Source organism: Poecilia reticulata, linkage group LG20 (assembly GCF_000633615.1).
Source record: "Poecilia reticulata strain Guanapo linkage group LG20, Guppy_female_1.0+MT, whole genome shotgun sequence".
In the NCBI taxonomy this organism is placed as follows: Eukaryota; Metazoa; Chordata; class Actinopteri; order Cyprinodontiformes; family Poeciliidae; genus Poecilia; species Poecilia reticulata.
Window position 1 is genome coordinate 2958270 of NC_024350.1, and position 19203 is coordinate 2977472.

The following is a 19203-nucleotide window of genomic DNA, read 5'->3' on the forward strand; positions in this document are numbered from 1 at the left end:
TCCGTAACGTCAGAAGGAGAGAGCGAATGCGTGACTGTTCGTTGCCAGTCTGAAATAACTGTAGCAAGCACATTTAAATAGGCTTCAAGGGCGTATTTTGGCTCTCCTGCTGCAAATTACGTATTTGGTAAGTAACATCTCACAGTATGTGCTTTTTGTGTGGTTTGCATGTGTCCCCACAGTGCATACGTATGTTCGGTCTTTAGAGGCCTGGGTGGTGCAGTGGGCTGATGGCGTGTTTAGTCTTCGTTGATTAAAAAGAAACACGAAATGGAGTACAATGGAATGGATTCTACTGATATAAATCAACTCCAATCTCAAAAATGTCATAGCAGCTTAAGCAAAAGCTATTTTAGTAACCATCCATTTTCTTTACACGCTTGTCCCTTAGTGGGGTCGGGAGGGTTGCTGGTGCCCGTCTCCAGCCAGTCTGTCGCAGGGCAACACTGAGACACACAGGACAAACAACCATGCACACACACTCACACCTAGGGACAATTTGGAGAGGCCAATTAACCTGGCCTCTCTAGGCCAGGTTAATTGGCCACAGTCCAAAAACATATTTGGACTGTGGGAGGAAACCGGAGTACCCAGAGAAAACCCACATATGCACAGGGAGAACATGCAAACTCCATGCAGAAAGACTAGGGCCGGGAATCGAACCTTCTTGCTGCAAGGCAACAGCTCTACCAACTGTGCAGCCCTATTTTAGTAACCTTTAAACCATAATCACATTTGCACGGCAAAGATATTGTCACAAAAGTGGACTATTTATGCACATAGGAAATATGGGTCGGTAATGCTCAGATTGGCAAATAGGTGAATATACTCAGAATCTACTGCAAGTAAGATCTTAAGTACTTACAGTCATGCGACGACATCTCACTTCCATAATTCAGAATTGTCCCTTTTAGGATCCCTTTTTTATTGTAAAGCCACCTGTATGCCAAGGATAACTTTGGCCACGTGTGTACAATGTCACCCGATCCATTCGTTGGTAGTCCTGTCCGTGTATTATCATCAGCCGGGTGCTTCGTCCCTGTGATTGGTTTTGTGTTTCGGTCAGGCCATGGCCCCAGCTGTGTGGGCGGTGCTTCGGGTGCTATCCCGCGAGGGAGTCGCCGTGTTGAAATCAAACGTACCTGCCAGGAGCAGCAGAGTAGTTCCTGGGTGGCAGAGGCCTTCTGTGACGAGCGGCAGCAGACGGATATCCAGGTGGGTTAAGTCTTTGGAGCTACTATCGTTTAAAGAGGCTTGTTTATTCGTCTTGTAGATGTCTTCGTTTTTCTATTGTATGAACTGGTTTAAGTGAATAGATAACCCCTGAGCCCCTGGTTGAAATCAGCTGTCTAAAAACTACGAATACCATATTGTGGACAGGATGCAATATTAAAGTTGTTCCATTTCTACATCAGCGAGGTGAGACGCGCACAGGCTGCAGTCAGGATGCCCGAGATCACCACAGACCACCTGGACGAGAAGCAGGTCCAGCTGCTCGCAGAGAAGTGCATCCTCATCGACGAGAACGACCAGAAGATCGGAGCGGACACCAAGAAAAACTGCCACCTCAACTCCAACATCGACAAAGGTATTCCCGCCTGCGGTCCGCTCTCGCTGCTTCAGCAGCTCCGACCTCACCTGTCTTCCTAAAACCTGTCCAGGTTTGCTGCACAGAGCCTTCAGCGTCTTCCTTTTCAACAGCGAGGAGAAGCTGCTCCTGCAGCAGAGATCCGATGCTAAAATCACCTTCCCAGGTGAGCAACACTTAGGTCCCTGCCACATTATATTAAACGCGATGACTATTGAAATAATTATCCACTAATTTAGCAGTCGATTAATCATTAACTGGGAAACACAAGTTGCTGAAAGAACATATTCACAGTAGTGATTCAGTAATTGAGCCAAAACGGTACAAAATGTATACATTTTGCATTTAAGATATAAAAAAAAAGTCTAAAGGTGTTTTGCTTGGATCTAGTTTTATGTAAAAAAAAAACAAAAAAAAAACTTTTTTAGTTGCAGATGTGTCCTATAGAAATGATCAAGTGCACTAAAAGAATGCTATGTTGTTGCATTTTAGACAATGTTTTTTTCATACATATAAAAGGATATCAAACTATTTGTTTTTGTTTATTATTTATAAAATTGTATAAAATAAACTTAAGCGGTTAGATGAAAAATCTGCAAAGTGCCCCCATAATTTTTTTTTTTTTTAATTGATTAATCGTCAGAATAATTGATTACTAAAGCGGTTGTTAGTTGCCGCCCTAATAATTAGTCAGAAATGGCTTCAGCTGGATTTTTCTCCCCACATGCAGGTTGCTTCACGAACACATGCTGCAGCCATCCTCTGCACACGGACAGCGAGCTGGAGGAGAGGGACGCGCTGGGCGTGAGGAAGGCCGCCCAGAGGAGACTCCAGGCTGAACTGGGAATCCCCCTGGAGCAGGTGGGAAGCACTGGCTGGAGGAGGATTAAAGAGGTTTGAGCCACATCTTCGCTCCCAAGTCTGATCTGCTCTCGTTCTCCAGGTGCCACCAGAGGAGATGACGTACCTGACACGAATCCACTACAAAGCGCAGTCCGACGGGGTGTGGGGAGAACACGAGATCGATTATATACTATTCATGCAGAAGGTGGGTCGACTCGATCCGATCTCTAATCAATGCTCCGGCTGTAAGGATAATACTGCTTGAGTTTCATGTGGGTGTTTAAGGTCTGGAAAGTGCTGGATTTCTGTATAAAGTCCTTGAAAGTGCTTGATATTCAAACGGCACACTTTGATAATAAAGTGCAATGCAACGTTTGATTAAAAGCCTAAATTTAGAAGACATTTGCAGTTGAAACCAGATATTTTCATTACACCCAATAACAAGACTTTTTTTTTCTCTCACTGTCTGGAGTTAAATCAGACTAAACGTTTCTGTTTTAGGTCACTTAGAATTATCAAAATTATTTATTTAATGCCAGGAAAATTAGTGAAAATATTTGATCATAGATTTTTATCATTTTTGTTGTGCACTGTTTAAACATTTAATTTGAATGGGAATGATATTTACCTTAATACGATTTTTCTGGATTGTTTCCATGTAAAGAATATTTATTATTTCCAGTGACTCAATAGCTGCATTTCCATTGTAGGATTGCGCAATTTGATATTTTGAAAAATAAAATTGTGAATTGCGAAACTGTTTTTTCACATTGACAGTTTTGGTAACATTTGTAATGGAAATGCAGCCAATGACTTGATTTAAATGATGTAAAGGTTGACTTGTATTTTACACATTAAACAGTGTTATTGAAAATTGGGGGATTTAAAAAAAAATTGCTTTATTCTTGGGCCAATCAGGTGTTCAAGAGTATAAGAGACATTAATAAATATATATTAGCTTACCTTGTACATGCTGTAGGATGTAGAATAGACATTATCAACAGTAATAAATATCTCGTTTTAGATCATATTTTTATCTACAAAGTGTGACACTAGTACCTTGAAAAAAATACTAGGAAAGGTGCTTAAATTATACCAACCTCAACTGTCTTCCATCATGTCACAACAAATTCCAGCGCATTTCATTCCAATTTTGACAACTTTTCCCTGCCTTTCCGGTAGGACGTGGAGTTGAGTCCAGACCCCAACGAGATAAAAAGCCACTGCTACGTGAGCAAGGAGGAGCTCAAAGCGATGCTGGAGAAGGCTGAGCGGAAGGAGCTGGACGTAACGCCTTGGTTCGGCCTCATCGCGAACACTTTCCTCTTCAAGTGGTGGGACAACCTGCACAACCTGAAAGAGTTCATGGATCACAGCAACATCCACCGCATGTGACCACAGAGATGGAGATTTTGTATGCAACCGCGTTCAGGTGGTCTTCAAGAACTTTAAGACTGAGCTGCGGGAGTCCTGAATGTAATCTGCTGTTGCCTATGGCAACAGCGTTTTGCTTCAGGAGAAAGCTCGAGGAACTGAGTCGGTCTAGACAGAAAGTAGTGCTGGCACGCCGAACAATGAGTGAATACAAAACTGCTAACGTTTGTTGGGATAGAAGAATTCAATGTAGCCATCACCTAAACAGAAGTAGATTATTTTTGTATGAACAAGTTCAAGTGCCTGATTAATGGTCAGTAGCTGTAATAAATCTGTCTTGGTCTACAGTGATGGCAGTGAACAATATGTGTCCTTGTACATTTTTACACAATTTGTTTTTCCTCCACACCGATTTTGATTTTATTGAAAGACGAGTTTTTCCAAATTGCCGTCTTTCCATTAAGCTAATTTATTTTCAAAATGTCAAACTGCGCAGTTATATGGTAAATCGAGATGCGTGGAAGAGATGAGCTTGTGGCACTTTCTTTACTGCTTAATGTTCCTCTCATAAGCTTGGATACAGTGTTCAGAAAATCCAGATTCTTTAAAAATGACTTTTTGTGGCTCACCTTTCATGTGGACGAAAGTGCAGTCTTCTCTATAAGAGTGTAGCCCAAAACATATTCATTACATTCTTTAAAAAAAAAAATAAACTCCTACTCAAAAAGAACAGTGACAAGGCCATATAGTGAGTTCCACTCTTTGGATTCAGTTACTAAACTTTTTTTGCAGACTTTCTATTTTGAGTTGTACCTGGTAACTACCCTGATTTGGCGAGGCTGTCGTGTCACCTTCTCACCACTAGGTGGTAGCAGCGTACATCTCAGAGACATAGACTTGACCCGATTAAGAAAACATATTTTATTGAAGAGTTTTATTAGCAAACAAGACGCTCCAAGGCATATCGTCCACTACTGATTTAAAAGCAAAGCAGCTGGAATAGAACAGGAAGGAGCCATCAAATGAACATTATATGGTCAAAAAGTTACATTTAAACTAATGGCAACATACAAACGCTTAAAATGTAAACGTGCTTCGATTTTCAAAACTGTCAGTGGTGCTGAGCACTATAATACTGATTCTTATACTTAGTTCATGTCTGAGAGACAAATCTGTAGTTGTGGATCATCAACATGGAGAAAGCAAAACATAAGTGGCATAATAAACTCAATTATGACAATAAATCTCTATACTAACAGATTATTACATGGAAGTACATAGACAAACACGGAGACCGCAGCTATTGACTAGTTTTCATTCTAGTTCTTGATTTTAGAAGTGTTACATATTTGATATTACACGATTTAACATAGAAAATGATGGAATTATGGATTACACAGTGATTTTGTTTAAGCTCTAAAAAGGCAACTAATGTACTGAAAGTCTAGCACTGTTTCTCCCCCCCAAATTTGTCTTGTGTCACTTGGGCTTTGTTGGTCCTCGAGTATTCTCATCAGAAACCAACAATTAAACTCAATGCAAAGACAAAACATGAAATTGAAAAGTTTTCATGAAGAACAGAGAACCAGAACATTCGTCTCGTGTTTAAAATAAGAACATGTTGAGACTTGCACTGTGACCGTGGGAGACACCGTCACACCTGCGTACCCACAAAGTGCTCTCCCATGTGTTTTTTCCCCACCACAAAACAAATATGCAGGTTAATATCTAAAGATAAAACTAACATACATTTAAAATATTGATTAGATTGGACAAGGATAGGAATTTACATAAGAAAACAAATTGGTACATTTTTAATGGCAAGGTGAGCTCGAGAAAGCCGTTACCATATTTGGGCATCGACATCACATGATGACGCATATACTGCACCAGCCCAAAATAAGAGAATCAGATTATGAAAATAAGGCAATGTTTAATTCTTTTTTTTTACTATTATTTTTATCATTTTAGATATATAAAAAATATATAATCTACATTTCTGGTTTTCCCACCAAAAAATAAAAAATAAAAATAAATCATTAAAGTTAATATTTTTATTTTAAAACAAAAATAAAACTACTACCCTTATTTTCATTTCTAGTTTCTGATGAGAAAATCCAACAAACAAGACATACACAGATGACTTGTCGTTGCAAAATTATTAATATCCTCAACTATGTGGGAACAGTTCCACATAGTTGACATTGAATTATTTATTTAATTTCCCTTTAGGATCTATGAAGTATTTTTGAATTGGGAAGTAAGCAACGAAGAAAGGTTCACAAAGAAGTTTGGCGAGGAAGAGCTCAATCTGATGATGCATCTTTGGCACAATTATACTGACACTGTGATCCAACATCAGTGTCTGACCTCACAAATGTAAAAAAAAAAAAAAAAAAAATCCCATATAACTTCTGTCACTTTCCAAAGGGAGGTGAAACAACAGCAGCAAAGGGTGTTATCATGTCATCATGTTAATGCCAATGAATTAAGAATGGGACTGAAGTTCATAAAGGAATGCATTTCAATACTTTTGACAATATAGAGTAAACTACCATGCAAACTCAGATCTTAAAAGGCAAATTTAGAACTTTTAATCTAGTCTTGTCCAGATGTATCCACCAGGATTATTTTTTCTTTACACATGAAATTAACGAACTAACCTGGATATTGTCGATTGACACTTTAGTGCACACACTAACATGACAGTTATATAGAGTTATATATAGTCTGTTATATAGAGCTGCATGAGATGAAGAGTGGAATCCGTCAGGTTTCTTTATGGCATCGCAGGCGTCTCCGCTGGGGCAGAACTCTGGTTTGGTGGGTTCAGCTCCATAGTGCAGAAAAAGTCCACCAGCTGAGTCGGCACTTCGGCCAACACGCTCTTCGCCAGCGCCTCACGAGGAGCCTAATGCATGAAAACAGGAGATTTAGTTTTTAGAAAGTCAAAACAAAGAGCATACGGATTAATTTTGTTATTTAGAGGCTGATATATTAGAAGGCAGGGAGAGACAGAGTGTGACCAAAAGGACGCCATGCAGATGGAAGCAGCTGAAAAGAAGATTTATATTTCTTTTTAATGATTTCATTACCAGTCAGGTTTTAAATACTGTAGAATAAGTAGAGAAGCATGTTAGCCATCACAAGCTAATTTCTTTTTGTAGCATCAAAACCCCATTGCGTAGAAAAAGCAATGGTGGTGCAATTGAATCTATAACTATCTCCATTTCAACAAGAGTCTCAAGCCAATGTTAGTAAATGTTAGAGGACAGCAGGGAGGTCAAAATGAGAAAATCCCTCTGTAATGTTTCAAGTGCTTGCTTAGCGAGAAATTTTTCAGATCCAAAGCTAACATCTGTTCTGACTGATCAGATCTTATCCTTAAAAACATACAACTTTATTGGGGTTTCACCAACACAAATTTCAGACTTTCTAAGGCCTTTGTTAGACCATTATGAATGAAATTTAAGTCCTGTGTCTCCACAGAAATGTATGGATTTCATCCAGCCAACTTAAAAATATAATGACAAACACAAAAAAAAGCTAGCTAGCTAGCTAACTGGTTTGGTGGGTTCAAATATACTGCTCAAAAAAATAAAGGGAACACTTAAACAACACAATATAACTCCAAGTAAATCAAACTGTCCACTTAGGAAGCAACACTGATTGACCCGCGAGGGTCCCCGTTGCTTCCTAAGTGGACAGTTTGATTTCTGGCAACTAAGTTCTGATAACAGATCAGTTCAGGTACATCTCTTCACATCAGTGCTAGATGCGAAGAGATGAACTCGAAGTTGTCCATCTGTGATCAGATCAGCCAAAACAAATATTAAAAGCATTGATTTAAGGCAGATGTTTATAAAGACATGGCATGATTTATTACAGGCCTGTGTACCCCTAAGACGGACTTGGATCTTGGGGAGGCTTCAGTTTGTGTAAACTGAAGAAGGAGGTTACTTGCTGAGGCAACTCGGCTAATACGCTTTGAGCAAGAGCCTGGCTGGGCGCCTGAAAGAAAGAGGGATAAACAATGTAAGCACAAGAACTAAGTGAGCTCTTTGCTGAGGGCCTTGGCCTCCATTGGTTTGAGGTATCAAAGTAGGGACTTTGCTCTGCTATGACAGGACTCCCATTTTGAATCAAAATTTTAAAAATGACCAAGTGAAATGCATGCAGATTTTATAGCAATGGGTTAGCTTCCTAAAACGGAGAATTGAAGATGAATCAGCTGAAATCACAGCAAACGCCATTCCCTATTCTATCTAATACATAGCAGAGAGAAACAGAAAGAAGCTTGGTGAACTGGACTTGATGAGCTCACGTTCTGAAAATTCCTGAAGGGGACGAATTGGACAATGTCCCGCATGGCGGCTTCGCCGGACAGAGAGCGCAGGCGGCCGTCGTCTCCGTCCAGGAACTCCATGGCGCTGAAGTCTGCCGCTCCCACACCGACGATGATGATGGACATGGGCAGCCGCGAGGCGTTGACGATGGCGTTGCGCGTCTGATCCATGTCGGTGATGACTCCGTCGGTGATGATCAGCAAGACGAAGTATTGCTGCAAGGGGGAGAGCAAGTTAGTAATCTAATAACTTCATAAACAGAGAAACAATGCGCTGTGCTACTGGTATGTTGCTATAGATACAGCCGTTCTCTGGGAAGATTAAACAGGAAACTGGCTCGTAAACACAGGAAGTGGAGAGAAAAGGGACTGAAGAATACATCCAAATGAAGATTTTTGAACAAGTTCACACACTCATCATGGACATGAATATCACATTAGTCTAAATATTCCCATGATTTATGTATTTAGTTCATTTTTTAAACTTTAGCTATGAAAAAAGCTATTTGACTGATCAGATCAGTCAGACTGTGCATCAATTTGTAAAAATGTATCATTTTGTACATATAGTGATACATGCAGTCTGATTATATGTGTGTGTGTGTGTGTGTATGTGATTGCGATCGCTGTGATGTTCAAACACCCAGAAACATTCCAGCTGTTTATTGGAGGTGAAGTTAAAGAACCTATGGTCCGTCTTCTTATTCTGCCACCTCTAGTGAAAGACTAAAAGTTTTCGCGTTAGAATGAGGTGGGGTTTTTTTGTTTTTCTTTTTCCATCACGAGTCACGTGATCAACAACCCAATGTTCCTACTGGTGGAAAAGACGAAAAAGACAACATGAAGTGGTAAAAGGATAATTTTTTGACAACTGACTGTGAGCAAAGTTATTCAAGTGTGATTTTAATTGCGTTTCTTATTGAATGAAAAGTGTTTTTCCAACATTAGTGGAATATCGACAAACTTTTCAGTACATTTGTAATGGAAATTTTGCTACTGATGTATAGTTATGTTACCCTGAAAAATACATACAAAAACATCTCAACAAGCTCAAAATTATGACATCTACATCCGTGATGATTCAATATTTCATGTTGACAAAACTGCAAATAAATCCTCAAAAGTGTAGATAAATTAAAAAGCTTTTCTTTCTACACATGCTTTTGCTACTGCTTAGAATTATTAAGGAAATGTCTGGTAACCATATATCGATTTTGACCTGTCATTTTGACCTTTTATCCCCGTTTCTGTTGCCTTAACAGCGTCGAATCCACAGGGAACACGGCTTCACGTTTGAGACGCAAAGCGTCAACCTTTACCAAAGAAATCAGGACACTATGAATACTCACGGATGCGGTGGTCTGTTGAATGGCTTGTTTAGCAAAACAGGCTACATGATTGATGATGGGGGAGAAGTTGGTGGGGCCGTAGAGTTTGACCTGAGGGAGACACGCCCTGTAGGCCTCGACCACCCCTTCTACACCTGCACCATGACAGCAGATCAAACTAGCATCAGTACAACAAAAACTGACACCTCCAGCAGCAACTGCTTTTCAGAGATAAGCCAACACACCTGCACAAAACGGATTGGAGGGGTTGAAGTTGAGAGGAAACTCGTGGGAAACCTGTAAAAGGAGATCATGTGTTTCAAACCTTCGGTCGATAAGAAAGCCTCGGTTCAGGCATTTTGGAGGGATTGGTAGTGTCGTATTGCAACATGAGCTTTACCTGCCATGTGGGTGGAATCTGGGCTCCGAAGCCAAACGCCGGGAACATTTTATCACTGAGACAAAAAGAGACAAATCTAACTGGTGAAATGGGTAAAAAAAAAAAAAAACATATATATATATAAAAAAAAATTTAAAACACGTTCTCACTAAAATTTCTTCATGTGACTTGCACAACACCACAGCTGCTGACGTAACGCAGTAAGAGGAATGGAAAATGTTTTTGTTTAAAATAAATGAAAATGTGTCTCTACCTGTCGTAGTCCTGAATGACGTTGCCCACGGACCAGATAGCAGAGAGGTACTCGTTAACGCCCTGAGGACTGATGTAATGCAGAGACTGAGGAGACCTGGGATCCCCGTTTGAGCCGGTGAAGTCCACAGCCACCTGTTGGACCAACATGGATGCATAAAAACAGCACATCTCCAGTTGCAGTCGGAGACTACACTTATATAGTGTCACATTGATTTGGAGCTTTTAATGATTGTGAGAGTGAAATGATAAAAAAAAACTTTCATAAATTTTGAAAACAAGAAACTGGGTGCACAGGTTCAGGCTTTGCTTTCTGCAGGTTTCACATCAAATGCACATGGTTGTAAAACCAAACTAAATTAAAAAAAAAACACACACACACGAGATAAAGACGGTTTGTTGCTATGGTTACACATCATGACACCTGTCTAAAAGTCAAAAAGTAAGAACATCATGAGTAAGAACAGCTGCATCGCATCAAACTTACAAACCTGTAATTCCTCAACTAAAAAAAACAAACGAATATGAACAAAAGACTACAAAAATACATCCAACATGCTGCTACAATTGGAGAGTTAATTCACTTGAACTATATTGCGTAAAATTTTCCTTAGCAACTTGTGACTTTTTTTAAATTAAAATTGTAACAGGGTACTTTATCACTATGGTTTTATCAGAAATGGTAAAGCTAATTTAGCTTTTGGGCCTGACCGCTTAATACAGAGAAGCCTTATGTTAATCTGTTTAATTTATTCCAGTTTATACACTTGCTTTGGGATTGTTGTCATGGTCGAACACTCTTTTTGTGTCTAATTTTTAACCATCTGACCCAGACTCTCTTCTTCAGATGAATTAACCAATCATTATCTGGAAGTTGAAGGAACAGCAGCGTCATTGTCTACCAGGAAGAGAGTCAAACATTAGCATTTACCTCACCTTAACAGCTAGATGGCTGAAATTTGGAAACGATTAGATACACCGTCCTCTGGCTGGAAAACAAAGGGACAATGATCCCCAACACTTTGGAAATTGTTTGGGAATGAATAAAATAGGCCAACGATAAGATTATTGAATAGCCCTAACATCAACCTTACTGAAAAAAGTACAGGAAATGCTTAAAAACCTGATCTGTACATAGAAAAAAGTCATTTTAATGATGTAAGAATATGCAGAACTCAAGAGTTTCCTCTAGGAAATGTCTGTATTAGGGAAGTCACCCAGCTTCCCATCGTGATTTTGAGCTAAAAAATGTTTAAAGTTGACAGGAAATTTGAAAAATTTAAGTGGGTAATTATGCGTTATTGGAAGACATTATTAACAACACTTAAAAACCAACTAGAAAGTCTTAAAATAGGCAAATGTAAAAAAATACAATTAAAATGAAACTCTTCAGTCGTTTCATCCTAATTAAAGTGTTCGAAATGTTTAGATTTTTTAATCTGTGACTTGTCACTTTATTCGTTGAAGTTGTTGGCATGTGGACAGGAAGTGGCTACAGATTTCCAGTGAATAAAAAAAGAGACACCTGACCTCAGTCTTCCTGTGTTCACATACTGATGTTGACTTTTAGTTTCATCAAAAAGACTCTTTAACCCATCTTTGCCATAACTGTTACTGGTGCAAAATAAAACATGTAATAAATAAACAAACAATGCTTAGCCTGGTGGGGGCGCAAGTAAAGCCTGGTGGCCCGCCAGGCTTATAAAACACTGGGGAAACCACACACAGCTGTACTAGACTCGTTGGTACCAAAAAAGTGCTAATTTGCATCATTTTGATTCACAATAGATGCAAACTCATTTATTTTCGATTATATCAGCTTGGAAAAAAGAACAGTTCAATAGTATCAATTGAAAGCCTAAAATTAATCAGATGACAAGTTTGACTGAAGCTAAAACTCACAGTGAAGTTGATCTGACAGCCTCCCATTATATAATCCAGGAAGGTATACTCCTTTACGACCTGCAGAGAGAAGAATCTGTCATACAGAAATCTGAACACTGCCCGCATTCATAACAGCCCAGAAACTAAGATACCTCGCAATGCTTCACGCTCACAACACCAGAGTTCTTGTAGCCTTTCTTCTTCTGCTTCTTTTTGCTGTTGATGCACTCAAACTCGGCCTGTGGAACAAGACGATGCTGGTGAATTTATCACGAGAGCAATGGAGGAAAACTCATACTAAAGGAAAAAAATATCTGGAGATTTTCAGAACAATGAAAGAGACTATGATCAAATCAACAAGTGATTTCTTTCGAGAAGGCTTTAGGTGGATCTGCCGCCACCTGATTTTCCTTTCATTAGTGCTTTCAATTACAGCTGTCAGACTTGTTCTACAACAGGCTGTGGCATTCCAATCCATCACGATGGTATTTCAGAACAATATGATGACACAAAATGGGAGCAAAAGGCATGGAGGCGAAAGAGATGCTTTATGTGTTGGTTGCTACGACGTTCACATGAGACTCGCTCGGACACACAAGGTCATACCGGAGAGGTCCGCGACGCTTCCTGGAGCCGCTTCATCGTGGTTTCAAAGGATCCAATGAGATCATGAGAGCCGTCGTCATCGTAGTCGTAGCACTCCACCTGGAAAACGTTGGAATTGAGCTGCAGCTACGCTGGATAGCAAGGCAATACGCCACAGCACAGTTGAAGTATTAATCTAAACTTTTTTTCAGATTTTTTTTTTTCCTGTTACACTCTCAACGTATTTTACTGGGACTTTATGTGGCAGATTAACAAAAAGCAGTGCATAATTGTAAAGCAGAAGACCAAAATTAAAGTGTGGGGGTGTTTATATTCAGTCCCCTTTTATTATGATATGTCCAAATGAAATCCAACTGTTTACTCCATCTGAAAATGGCACAACTGAAAACCTACCAAGACACGATGCAACAGTATTTATCAGCTAACCATGATAACTTTGGAAGAGCTGCAGAAATCCACAGCTCAGGTTACAATGTCTGTTCAAAGGGAAGCTGCTTGTTCTGTCTGGAAGACAATTTCCATTGTGAAAGAAAAGATAAAAGCCAAACAGGAAGTCAAAATGATGAATTTTAAACAAAATATTTCACTTTCAAAGTTATAAAGGTCAAAAGTCAAAATGTTGACTTTTATGGTCAGAATTATGAAATACAAAGTCATAAATATGAGATCGGAAGTTATCATTTCAACTTTAAAAAGTTATGAGGTTGAAAGTTACGCTGTTTCTCTGTGGTCTGGTTCCAGTTTCTCATAATCACAATTTTCTATCTCATAATTATGACTTTGAAAGTCAAACATTTTGTGTTGCTCTGTCACACAAAATCTCAACACAGCATGACAAAATATGAACACTTCTACAAGGTGGCGCATTTGTTCCCAATGCAGACCCCACAAAACTAGCTAGGTCACAAGACTACAACTAAAATCGGCAGCAGCATCGACACGAAGTGATAAGTCAAAGCAAAGACCTGACCAATTCTCAAACCAAGTTGCTTTCGTTAAGGTTCACAGAGAAATGTGTGGTTTGTTGTTAGGTGAGGTGGCTCTCAAAAGGCGAAACACACAGATGAAACAAACATGCAAGAATAAAAATGACTCTTAGAAACAGGACAGGAAGGAAGTAAAAACAGGGAAAGTTGCGTCTCACACAAATGTCTCTGTATCAACCTGATTGGTGACACAAAGTCAGGAGCAACACTTGGAGTGTTCCAGGGTACTTCGTTCACTCTCACACCTCACCCAGTACGTAATATGGGAAGATGAGAAAAGACAAACTGCTGTGGCACACAAAATCACTCACTTGTCCTGCAAACTGCCTCCTTCCTGAAACGCTCGCTTCAGAGGTTAAAGACACACACAATATCAAGCTAGTGCTAACATCTTTGCATGTTCTGAGAAAAAAAAAAAAACGTGACTGCGGGCGAAGACAAGATTTATTGCAAGTTTAGAGGATGAAAACCATATTTACTTTAATTGGTTTCTCCAGGTCTCCCCCACACAGAGACTGCAGGGGAACTCGAAACGGCCTCCACGTCGGGTTCAAGTTATTCTTCACCACCTGAAAACAAAGTTCACGGAAATCACACAGAGGCAGATTTCTGCGTCCACAACATAAATTTACCTCCAGTGATACTTAACAGTTTAGTTTTACAATATTTAGATCACATTGCTCTGAATCACAACAGCAGCTGAAGCAGCAGATGAAGTGCGGCGGCCCTGATGGTCACTGATGGTTTTTGCTGTGCAAGCTATTGGAGCTGACCGAGCAGCCAGACGGAGAAGTGGAAATGAAATCTAGCTGCGCTTGTTGGGTTATTTTTTTTAAAGTAGGGTATGACATCTCCGTTTGAATTCACATGTAGATGCAGTTTTACTGCCCTCAACCAAATGCTTAATTCATTAAATCAATGGGATCAGCTATCAGATAACAGGGACCTCGATCCAGCGTGAAACATTATGAAGGGTTTATGGTGCAACAGTCACATCGCAAGTGGTTCCTCTTTCCATTTAGATGGTAAAAAGTTAAGACCAAACAATGACTCAGATGTTTACATGCCTGTCTGAAATCCATGTTCTCTGATTAGAGGCATGACGTATAGTCTGCCTATAAAGCTGTAAGAAATCAAATCCTGCATTTGTTTGTGCTGTAAACATTTACTTCAACACATAGAGAGACTTTTATTTAACTAGTGGATTCTGAATATTAATAAAGTGTAACTATTCATTCGTCACATTAGAAATAAAAGCATGACGTGATGAAAGTAGCACCCGTCAATGTCAAGGTTTTGAATGACTAACAGGAAGTGATTTTATTTTAAGGGACAGGAAGTGCCTACAGTGCGACTTGATAACTCCCGTCTTTGAATTGGCAGGAGAATTTGCAGGAAGATTAGAAATACCATGTGAATTTTTAACCTTTGGTGTCGAGCCGAAAAGGTAAATAAATATGTTTAAAAGTATAAAAAGATTTAAGTGCATTTAAGTCAAACAACAAATATAGATCAATAAGCATCAATACGCACAGAGGAAACCCTCTTAGCACTACTGCTAAAGCTAACCTCCCTTATTTCAACTCTTGCAGCTACAGCCAATCAGCGCAAAGAAAATTAAATGCCACTCCTGGATTGGCTGATTTACAAACATAAACCAATAGTATTTAGCCCAGGTATTTGAGATTGCCAAGCTGCATTTTCTTTAGAATATTTTAGATATGCTCTATAAGTGGATTTTCCACAAATACCGTATTTTCTGCACTATAAGGTGCACCTAAAAACCTTCAATTTCCTCAAAAGCCGACAGTGCGCCTTATATATCGACCAATCCACAACAGGTCTAGCAACTACGGTAAGCAGCCGCCAACTTCATTTTCACCCGTAGAAGAAGCAGCGCACGGTGCATGCTGGGATAGTTGTCAGAACGTTGGTTTGTTAATAAAGTTTGACTGACCCATCTACCTACCGACCTGGTAATCGGGTCGTCTGCAGGTAATTTAGGACAACGTTCTCCATGAACATGCTGTGCGCGAAAGAAGAAGGGTGACCATCGTCCGGTCACGCCCCGGCCCAGTCGCGGAAGTCTTTCCTCGCTGACCCGAGTCGGACTGTTTGTTGACATTCTTTATGTCAACAAAGTGGCTTTAGATATTCATCCGGGGTGCTTCGACTAGGGTTGCTATACATTTAAAGCCGGGAAACAGAGACTGCGGCGGCAGCGTGTCGGTTGGTCTGTGTTACCCAGAAAGCAGTTGGACACAATATCGCAACACCAACACCGTGAGTGAAACAATGACTGGGGCAGACTACTATATAAAGTACTCGGGGACCACTTCTTTATTATTACACATCCACATTTGTAGAGTATGGAACAAATCGTACTCTACAAATGTAGACAACCCTAGCTGTAGCGTCAATTCTATGCGCCTTATAATGCGGTGTGCCTTATATATGAATTTTTTTTTAAAAATAGGCCATTCATTGAAGGTGCACCTTATAATCCGGTGCGCCTTATAGTGCGGAAAATACGGTAATTTAATTGCATTCCGCAAGAAAATCTGAGAAAGTAGGTGAATCTGTGACTACTTTGCAGCTATTTTTATGTCAGAAATTGAACTGCATTCATACTATCCTAAGTCTTATGGCTTTCAGACTTAAAACCAACATGAAAATGGAGCAGTAGCAACAATGAAATACATATCCGTTGCAACTTAACACACAATAATGGGCTATAACGCTATACAGCATGCTAACTATCAAAAACACAAGAAAAAAAAGACGTTATTTTATACAACCAGAAGCTGTACAGACGGTGTTACCTCTGTCCTGTGAGCCAGCTGCCATCCGGTTTCTGTCTGCTTGTACAACTCCAAATAAGGATCAGACTTCCCAAAGAAATCCTACAGGAGGAAATACACAGCAGAATAAAATGCAACCAAATGTTGAGGAATAAAAAGCATGCAGCACAAACAGAAATACCCTTACCTTGTTATCCAACTTTCTTGCCTCCACCTCAAAAAACGCCGCCCGATTGTCTTTTATTTCCTCCGCGCTGATCTGCAACACAAAATGTAGATGCATTAAACAGAGGAGTTCAAAACAGACAACGTTCTTCCTGTTGCCTTTTGCTGAACCTTACAGTGATTGTTCCCCTCCCAGCTGGCTTCTGGTTCTTCAGCGTCAGCGGCCGGGTCAGTTTCCGACTGGACACAACCTAAGTGTGGGGCAAAGGAAAAAAAAGAAAAAAAAAATAGATGAATCAAAAGATTCAGTCAGCAGAACAGATGATGAGTAAAACACGGCAGCATTGAGCCCCGTTGGGCAAAAGACATCCATAACAGCATGGATGAGTGAACATCGGAGGAAACATCACAGACTCTCATCAGCAATGGTTTACCAGAGATAAATTAGCAGCAACTCCTGCAAAACTTGTCGTTTTGTTTCAGAAAAGGTAACCTCACCTGACCCAGGGTGCACTCCAGCTCCCCCAGAAAGTCGTCATCGTTCAAATCAACCGTCTTATTATCGATGTCATAAATCCCAAACTTCAGCTTCTGGACCATTTCGAAGTAGTAGTCAATGACAAACTTCTTGGCAAACTTCGGACTGAGGCAATTTTGAACTTTTTCTGTGCGTCCCATCTGGCGGGAAAGACATGACGCAGGAGAGAAGTGTTACAAATGTTAACATAAAGAGCAACATAAAGAGCATATGTTGACCCGCAAGTCAGGGTCTTAATGATTAATGCAACACTGATAACAGCTTTGATGAGATTGAACACACAGGAAGAAAGGTTCCATGAAAGTCAATAAATTGTGAATTTATTGGCAGTTATGGAACCACTTCAACTTATTAACCAGCAATAAGTTGAAGTGGTCACCTTTGGTCTCTTCTATCGTTGTTGAAGGTACAGCACTAAGTGTGCACTCATTTCAATCAGACTGAGGTCTAGACTTTGGGTCAATGCAAATGCCTCTCGTGATGTCATCGGCCTAAATACTATGTGAAAATAGCTGGGTTTGTTTCTTCTGTGCACTTTTTGGTAACTTGGCAGAGGAAATCCACACTTCAACATCAATCTGTGTTTTTAGTGTCAGTGTACATTTGTTAATGATAAAAAAAAGGCACTAGATTTTGACTTTTGTATTGCATCATGAAAGTTTTCTTTTACCCACCACTATAACTAGCAATTAAAGTAGCAATATTCAACATACTTTAAGGTTATGAAGTATGATTATTCACACTTTAATAACTCGTTTGTATCTAATTTTGAAATCAAAACAGTTTATGCTGCTCATGTTACTGACCTCATACCACTTGGAGTCAGGGTTGCACATTAAAAGGACACATAAGGGGTCCGACTTGGAGCCGAGGTCTGTGTCCATGAGGTTCTCACAGGACACGGTGAGCTCCACCTTGGTTACACACTGGGCAGCCATGTTCCTGCTAACAAGCGGTAGAAACTGTATAGTTCCCTGCCAACTATACAGGGAACAAAACATCAAATTACACAACATCGAGAACTGTTTAGCCAACAAAAATATTGAGGTAACAGAAGGAAAAAGGGGGAAATTTTGGTTGTATAGACACTATTTTGTCTTCCAGCTTAACTTCGGGTGTCGTCCCTGCAGATGAGGAACACACCCAGTAAGTTACACCCACCGCACTAACCCAGTACAGATAATACTGGGAGCTAACGTTGCTACCGCGACTGTAGCAATAAACATTCCAGCTTGCTGCGTAAGTTAATAAATGGTAAATAGTTTTTGACGTAAGCTTCGCAGCAGCGCAGCCGCTAATGATAACAGACATGGGACATACAGTAAAAAGCTAATGCGTACGTTAAAAAGAGAAAAAGTAATACCGCTAACTTAAGCTAACAGCCAAACAAGACACATAAATTAATAACATCTGACTTAATTAGCTGGGTTACCACGTCGACTTCCGCATATTTCGGAGAAAATTTAAATCCAAGCTTACCCTGGGAAACAACTTCCACGTCGCCGCTGATAAATAATAGTTCAATTAATGCGCACTTAATCCGGTCCTTCTGTCTTGCCGCTCGCAGCAGAGTAATTATTCCCCCCGGTTTAGTAGAAGCTACGCCCAGCTATGACCCAATAGTCGGTTTTCTTTCTGGAGATGAACAGCGTCGTTCCTGAAATGAGCCCGGAGAGGCGGAGCAGCTGCTGCCGTCAAAGTCAATGGTTAACAATAGCGTTCAGTCTATTCATGGCCACATACTTTCCATTGCCAGAAGCGTGACTACTCTAGAGTTCACTCTGGATTTTATCTTGGTAGCGTTGTCAGCAAAAGCAGGGGAAACAATTACGCTTTTGATGTTAGTGAGTAATTTTCTCCTAATGTTTTTCTTTTAAACCATAAAAATACTCATTAAAGTTACGTCAGGTATTCATTCCCTTTGGACTGTGTCATATTTTGTCACGTTACAAGTTTCCATGTCAAGTCATGAAAAAACTGTTCTGCTCCAGTGACATCAAAATCTAATGTGACCAATGTGGTTCACTACATGTCATCTCCACTGTGAAGCAAGGTGTTGGTAGAGTAATGCTGTGGGAATGCCTTTCCTCAGC

General features: G+C 40.0%; 2 protein-coding genes across 5 annotated transcripts; one reads left to right on the forward strand and one right to left on the reverse strand.

Moving 5' to 3' along the window:
• The first annotated feature begins 36 nt into the window (after positions 1-36).
• idi1 (isopentenyl-diphosphate delta isomerase 1) lies at positions 37-4166 on the forward strand. Its single transcript, XM_008438300.2, has 7 exons — positions 37-127; positions 1067-1215; positions 1416-1588; positions 1662-1754; positions 2319-2449; positions 2532-2636; positions 3614-4166. Exons 2-7 carry the CDS (start codon positions 1070-1072, stop codon positions 3824-3826), a joined length of 861 nt encoding a protein of 286 aa, XP_008436522.1. The 5' UTR covers positions 37-127; positions 1067-1069; the 3' UTR covers positions 3827-4166.
• A 1678-nt stretch (positions 4167-5844) lies between these two features.
• Positions 5845-18830, reverse strand: LOC103482261 (copine-3-like). 4 transcript variants are annotated; one of them, XM_008438304.2, is made up of 17 exons: positions 18590-18830; positions 17917-18091; positions 17071-17250; positions 16749-16823; positions 16595-16666; positions 16429-16509; positions 14086-14175; positions 12621-12719; positions 12167-12253; positions 12033-12092; positions 10132-10265; positions 9879-9933; positions 9724-9775; positions 9500-9633; positions 8130-8366; positions 7704-7816; positions 6628-6716 (listed from the first exon to the last, which is right to left on the reverse strand). In XM_008438304.2, exons 2-16 carry the CDS (start codon positions 18046-18048, stop codon positions 7706-7708), a joined length of 1599 nt encoding a protein of 532 aa, XP_008436526.1. In that variant the 5' UTR covers positions 18049-18091; positions 18590-18830; the 3' UTR covers positions 6628-6716; positions 7704-7705. The 4 variants fall into 4 exon arrangements, with proteins under 4 accessions (XP_008436525.1, XP_008436524.1, XP_008436523.1 ...); XM_008438303.2 differs by lacking the exon at positions 7704-7816 and having other exon boundaries at positions 5845-6716; positions 17917-18052; XM_008438302.2 differs by lacking the exon at positions 7704-7816 and having other exon boundaries at positions 5845-6716; positions 17917-18055.
• Positions 18831-19203: the final 373 nt, after the last annotated feature.